Source organism: Morone saxatilis, unplaced genomic scaffold (assembly GCF_004916995.1).
Source record: "Morone saxatilis isolate NCDOM2014 unplaced genomic scaffold, NCSU_SB_2.0 Contig8, whole genome shotgun sequence".
Lineage (NCBI taxonomy): Eukaryota > Metazoa > Chordata > Actinopteri > Moronidae > Morone > Morone saxatilis.
In genome coordinates, this window is record NW_023340257.1 from 11,785,609 (window position 1) to 11,792,440 (window position 6,832).

Genomic DNA, 6,832 nt, shown 5'->3' on the forward strand with positions numbered 1-6,832 from the left:
ATGGATTAGTGTGTATGCATGTGTGTGAGAGAGAGAGAGAGAGAGAGAGCCAGCTTTCATTTGTTTTGTGCCTCCTTCTTTTCCTTGTTGTTGTCGGGCTCCTCTGAGAAATGTCAATGTGCCCTTCTGTCAAAGTCGGTCTCAATCAGCTAAAACACACACAAACACACAGAAGGTTACGCTGTCATTCACACAGCCGTTGATAAAGCAGACGGAGCTTTGGAGCCCCTCTTGTCACTATTCATCTCCGTGTCCATCTCTGACACACTCGTTTGTTTCTCTACCTCGTTCTCTGTCTCCTTATCTCCATCACTCTTCTCTCTTTCCCCTCTTTATCTCCCTCCACATCCTTACTCATCTTTTCTCTGCTTATCTTTGCTCCTCCTGCCGCTTTCCTCTCTACTGTACCATGTCATCTCGCCATCTCTCTGCCTCCCTCATTCTCCCTCTCTTTCTCCTCTCCTGCCAAGCATCTGTTCTTTATGATTATCAGCTATTAGTAGCTAGTTTAGCACTCAGATCTCATGTCTGTCGTGAAGTATTTTAGCTTCGCTGCATCACACACAGAGCCTCTTAGCCACAGCAGATTTAAATGAGTGAGCAGGAAAGGGTAAAAGATGCTTTGATTGTAGATTCTGTTGGATTTAAATTTTGGTTCCTCGGATTTCTCCTGTAACTTATCTCGTTCTGGCTGCACGTAATAACTTGCCAGGAAATGTACACTTACGAGACGCATTGTTTAAGCTGTTTTGCTACCTATAAGACATGTGCTGAGAACGCCTGAGAAAGGCGAATACATGGCAAGCGTATGAGAACTGGTCAGAAAGTGAAGAACTAATGTGGCATAAAGGCACCAGACTGCTAAACCTTTACCAGTGTTTTGGGGGTTGTCTTCTCACTTGTCAGATTCAAATGGACAGACGTGTATGACCCGTGTTTTATCTGGTTAAATATATACGATCCAGAGGTAAAGAAGCCAAAGAAAGGCCTAGTGTGTGAGAGAGCAGGGGCTGGTTGCATGTCTTGTGTCTCAGGCTAAGAAAAGTTGCCTTGAGGTGGCAGTATTTACATGCCAACCCTAAAAATTTTAATTAAACATTTTACACTTGTATTAATAAAATAACCATACTAAATTCATAATAATCTACTAATCATTTGGTTGTACTTGTAATAGCTAATAGCTCCTAGTATTTCTTTTTCATGACAATGAATATTTGATGGATGGGTACTGTTTGTACAAACAGAATAATTCTCTTGAATAGTTTGTGTTTCAAATATTTAAAATCTCTAAAAAGCAAAAGTTCACAGTGGAGCTGATACAGGTTTCTTTGTAAAGACATTAAGATTATGACTTTGGTGCAAAGTGGAGAAAAAGCAACAGGGTAAGTCATTTACTACCTAGAAGTTAGAAGAAGATACGGGATAAGTTGTATAGAAATGTTACTATCACTGGTATACCAGCTCTGCAGCAGCATGTCTGTTGTACTGGGAGGTATTGCACAGCTTGTAACGGGAGCTGTGGTTATGTTTGTGTTCTCTTTATCAAGATTTAAATCCATTTTCTGTACCCGTTTATCGTTTTGGAGCCTCCCATCCCCTTAATGGTGGGGTACACTGTGTTGCCAGTCTATCTCAAGGCGAACACTGACACAATCACATCCATACCTATGAGCAATTTAGAGTTTCCAATTAATCTAAAATGTATGTCTTTGGAGGAAAACAGAAAACAGCTGGCACAGTCCAGAGATAACACAGAGAGGACCCGAGCTGCCAGTGGATTCGAACCCAGGGTCTTTGTGCTCGAGGCAGCAGTGCTAACCAATAAAGCACTGCACCACTGAGTTATTTTGATCCTGCTGGCTAAAACCCTGCTCATACATGGCTCTGGTTTTGGCCCCGGCCTCTCAACAGCTTCCGATTTGGATGAGTTTGTGCTAGTGTCTGCTTCTTCGTCGAGTGGCCAAACCACGGCCAAATACACTCTTTACTCCCCTCCGACCCACCTCATCATCTTGTCTTTGTGTATGTGTGTGAGTGTGGTTGCTGGGGTGATGGCAGGGTTGGGTAGGCACTCCTCTTTAAGCAAGCCTGTGTGTCTGTCTGTGTGTGTGTGTGTGTGTGTGAGGCTGCGATCCATGCTAAACTGATTTCGCCATGGCCGCGCCAGGGAGGCTAACACAATTACTGCTGGCTAATGGCCCCACTGACTGAGGGGGGAAGAGAAGCATCGTGGGTAGCTTTCTGGAGGTCTCTCATCTTGCTCTCTAGCTCTGTTTTCTCTCTTCTTTCTCTTTTTTTCTCTCCACCAAATGTCTCTGACCCTTTTCTCATCCCTGCTCCCTCACTCTTTTATCATAGTTTCTGGGATGCCCGCTGCCCTCAGGTCAACTGGGTTCAGTTGGGTGAAACTTAAAATACTAAATGCAAAAAGCAAAGTCAACAAATGTAAATGAGTGAAATAATAGTCCTCCCTTTCCTTTCTCCCTCTCTCTGCACCCTGTAGCCATCAGGAGGAAGGAGAATGGTTGGTACGATGAAGAGCATCCCCTCGTATTCCTCTTCCTCGGCTCATCAGGAATCGGTAAATGTCACCTTTTACACCCAACACACAAAAAAACTCCTCTTCGGTTTCCTAAAAGTAGCTGCCAAAACAAACAGAGCACTTCAGCTCCTGAAGTTTGTGTATTTTCCTCCTGCCAGTCTACTGATTTCAAAAGACGCAGAATACACAAGACTACAAAAGACTGTAAAACACAAATTGGAGAAACTCCAAAGTATTCAGTGAATGAGTTTGTCTCTGAGGTGTCATAATTTACTAGAGCACAATTTAAAAGAATAATTTAAAGCAGCATTTTTGACTTTCTCACATCTGCTTATTGAATTGATTGAATGTAATTCAAAGATAAAAAGAGGGGTTGTATTTGATGATGAAGTGACTATTAGCTAATGTTTGCCGTGTTCCCAACCAGAGTTTCTAGTGTTATTGTCATAGCGAACAGCCATTTTATGTGAGTAAAAATAGTTGGGTTGGGACAGGAGTGTTTAGAAAAGGAGGAGATCATTAGTGTGTTGGTTTTATTCTGTGGTTACATGCAGTTATTAACAGCAGTGACTGCAGACATTTCAGATATCACAACCTGTCTGACTCTGGAACAGCTCAGCAGTGACACCACATGTAGTCCCGCCCATAAAGACCCTGATTGACTCACAAACGACAAACAATTTTGAATCACTGACAAAATTTGAGGTCTGGAGAGGAGCTAGTGTTAGTGTTTACTCAGCAGAACTGGTACTAAAGTTTATATTATTACACAGTACTACACAAAATATAAGTAAGTAAAAAAAAAAAAAAAAAAAAGCACAAACACGCTTATAAAAGCACATCCTTGTGGATACAGGTTTAGAATTGGGGTTTGTGTATGATCTGGAAGAAACAGCTGATGGCACTTTATAACACTGTAATGTCTTTCTGACACACAGCATTGAGAGGGAACAAATCTCAGAGCAACACTAACAAAACAACAAAATGAAATCCACTGGGGATGAATTGAGATTGTCTAAATTCTGCCTGGAAATTTGTGCTACAACAGATCCACACTGACACTCCTTTATCCATGCATATCGCCCACCGTAGGACAACAACATGTCAGAGAAAAATAACCTTTAAAAAAAAAAACACTGGCCTTCTTTGGGCTAAGGGTGTACTGTGGAGTTTTAGATAAACTGTATCAGCAGATATTCAATATTAAAGGACATTTAAAAAACAAAAAAGCTCAAATGTTCTCAAACAGCAGCATTATGATGAAGAAGAGTGTGTATGTGTGTGAGAGAGAAAAAAAGAGACGGAGGGATATTAAGGGCCAGATAGATGGCTAAAAAAGAGGGAGATGGTGAAATGACAGGCCAGAGAGATAGATGAAGGAGAGACGGTGTTCATATTCTCTGTTGCCTTCAGCGACAAACAGTGGCCACGAGACATCAATATTAAACACAGCAACAAGACACAGCCTCTCTCTCTCACACACACACACACACACACACACACCATACCCATATGCATACCAAACACAAGACATCAATATCATATATGAGCATTTATATGCAGAATATTTTACCGACAAACATAATGTGTGCTTCTGGAGAGCAGGAGATGATTGAAAGCTTTGCAGAGGGGGAGGCACTGAGATTCAGACCAGCACTTAGAGAAGGAGAGAGATTGTCTTTCTGTCTGAAATGAGTGTGTTTGTTTTCCTCACTTCCTGAAATCTCTGCATACTTATGTATTACAAAAAAAAAAAAAAGAGCAGGGGGTTGTTTTTTTTATATTAAAACCAAAATAATTAAATGATGTCTCTGTTTACTCTGACTGGTTGTCACAGGGAAGACAGAGTTGGCCAAACAGGTGGCTCGTTACATGCACAAGGACATCAAAAAGGTATGTAATGTAGCGTCTCTCTCACACACACACACACACACCAGTGTTTAACCATTAAGTCAATGGGTGTAGAACAGATCTTCTCATAAATATAAAACACATTTGAGGAAATGACAGAGAATTCAATTTGTGTTTGTTTCCATGGTAACTATTAGTAGCACAGCGATACAGTAGCAATGGAGGTTAATCCGTCGTGTGATTGCAGGGTTTCATCCGTATGGACATGTCCGAGTTCCAGGAGAAACACGAGGTAAGACACTTTTTAATACGTTCCAGATACATCAGTGTGAATCCACGTTGTTTCTGATGCCTGAATCCAACAAACTCTGTTAAATGTTTGGTGCTCAAACGGAGGTTCAGAGTATCCGTTACAGTTGCATCACTCTGCTGCAATGACGCATTGGATTAATTCTGTTTATGTACTCATAATGGATGCATAAACCAGAATTAATGTTGTTTTTTGCCCTGTTCTGTTCTCCTTCGTGAAGCTTTAGTGATGAATACATTTAATCAGTGAATCAGAGTTGCGTTATTTTACGACATTCTGCACAGTTTGCAGCAACATAATGAAGTATAGGTTATAATAATAATAATAGTTCTAAGTGTGATCCTGGCAAATACTTTATAATATTTGAACCCATTGTGTACCCTCTCTCAGGTGGCGAAGTTCATTGGCTCCCCGCCGGGATACGTGGGACATGAGGAAGGAGGTCAGCTGACCAAGCTGTTGAAGGCGTGTCCCAACGCCGTTGTCCTGTTTGATGAAGTAGACAAAGCCCACCCTGATGTTCTCACCATCATGCTGCAGCTCTTTGATGAGGTGTGTATACAAACACAAACACACATATCAAACCTTTGTGAAGTTACATTCATCCTGTTTCTGTTGATAAAACATCTGCAAACATCTGTAACTTCAGTAAATGGATCTCTCTCTCTCTCTCTCTCTCTCTCAGGGTCGCCTCACAGACGGTAAGGGGAAGACCATCGAATGTAAAGATGCCATGTTCATCATGACGTCTAATGTTGCAAGTGATGACATTGCCCAGCATGCACTGCAGCTTCGACAGGAAGCTGAGCAGGTCAGCCGCAGGAAGCTGGCGGATAACCTTGGTGAGAGTAAAAGAACCATATACAACGTGTACTTCTAATGTCTAAAAAGCTTCATGCTCTCAGACATTTATGTACATCATACACTACAGCTGCAAAATGACTTTATGTATTAGACACTGGGAACCCATTCTGACATATTACTTTGTATTTGTCATCAGTTGCTTTGTTTAAAATGGGTATGATGATGTGATGTGGAGTATGGCCAAATAGTTTTGTCAGATTGTCTAAATTTATAGACAGTATCTTGCTAACATTAGCCATTGCAAACACAAAATGATCAGAAAGAAATCTGGTGATTTGGTGGTACAACGTAAAGACGTGTAGAGTAACCAAAGGTCAGGTGAATCAGAAGTGAAATTAATGTTGACGTTGTTCTTTTCCCCAGAGGACGTACAGAAAAGTGGTGACGTCACAATCTCCCGACAGTTTAAAGAATCTGTGATTCGACCGATCCTGAAGGTAACGCAAACAAACAACCCACTTTGTTTTGGTGTCATTACAGACGAGTCCTGCAGTTTAACGGTTTACTTTTCTCCAGCAGTAAACTCTAATTGGCCTGAGAGGCTTCGGTTGCCGTTGTTAATTCTTTGGTTCCTCCCCAGGCTCATTTCCGGAGGGACGAGTTTCTTGGTCGGATCAATGAAATTGTATACTTCCTGCCGTTCTGTCACTCAGAGCTGCTACAGCTGGTCAGCAAAGAGCTCAGCTTCTGGGCCAAGAAGGTACGTAACAAAAGCAAATTGCATCACAATGGACACATTAGAAATCTAAATATATTCAGTCCATTTTCATTTAAAAACCTGTGAAGTGCCAGAATCCTTGATGATTATTGCTGATAACATAATAATAATCATTTCTGCTGACTGCAGTTTGTTAAATGTACTTTTCACACCACCAACCTGTGTACTGTTTTATTTTATTAATGAAACAAACCCCCGACCTTTCTAATATGTATTGTTAGAGTCACAGTTTGTTTTATACTGTTGAAGATAAGAGACTACCATAAGAGCAGGCTCAACAAAGCCTCTCTGAGACACAGCACTGCAGTCGCTGAGCTGTGCAGGAACACACGCAGATCAATATTATGTGCCACTACTACTCACTATAATGTGATTACAGTGTTTAACATGTGGAGCCTTCATCAATATTTAATTATTAATATTACAGCTGGCGTCCTGACAGCTAACATGGGCCCTGCAGGCAACTGATAGGGACCTGACTCATGACTCTCACTCTGTGCATTTGTCTTTTGTCTTTTGAATGTTGCTGTGTGTATGTGTGTGTGTG

At 41.3% G+C, this 6,832-nt stretch overlaps 1 protein-coding gene across 1 annotated transcript in view; it reads left to right on the forward strand.

Annotated features, from left to right (window-relative positions):
• The window catches only part of clpb (caseinolytic mitochondrial matrix peptidase chaperone subunit B), a 29,147-nt gene that overhangs the window by 19,681 nt on the left and 2,634 nt on the right, over positions 1-6,832 (forward strand). The window contains 8 exon segments of the mRNA XM_035680442.1: positions 2,359-2,402; positions 2,466-2,581; positions 4,380-4,435; positions 4,641-4,685; positions 5,094-5,255; positions 5,389-5,545; positions 5,931-6,004; positions 6,148-6,267. Of these exon segments, the coding sequence (XP_035536335.1) occupies positions 2,359-2,402; positions 2,466-2,581; positions 4,380-4,435; positions 4,641-4,685; positions 5,094-5,255; positions 5,389-5,545; positions 5,931-6,004; positions 6,148-6,267 (774 nt within the window).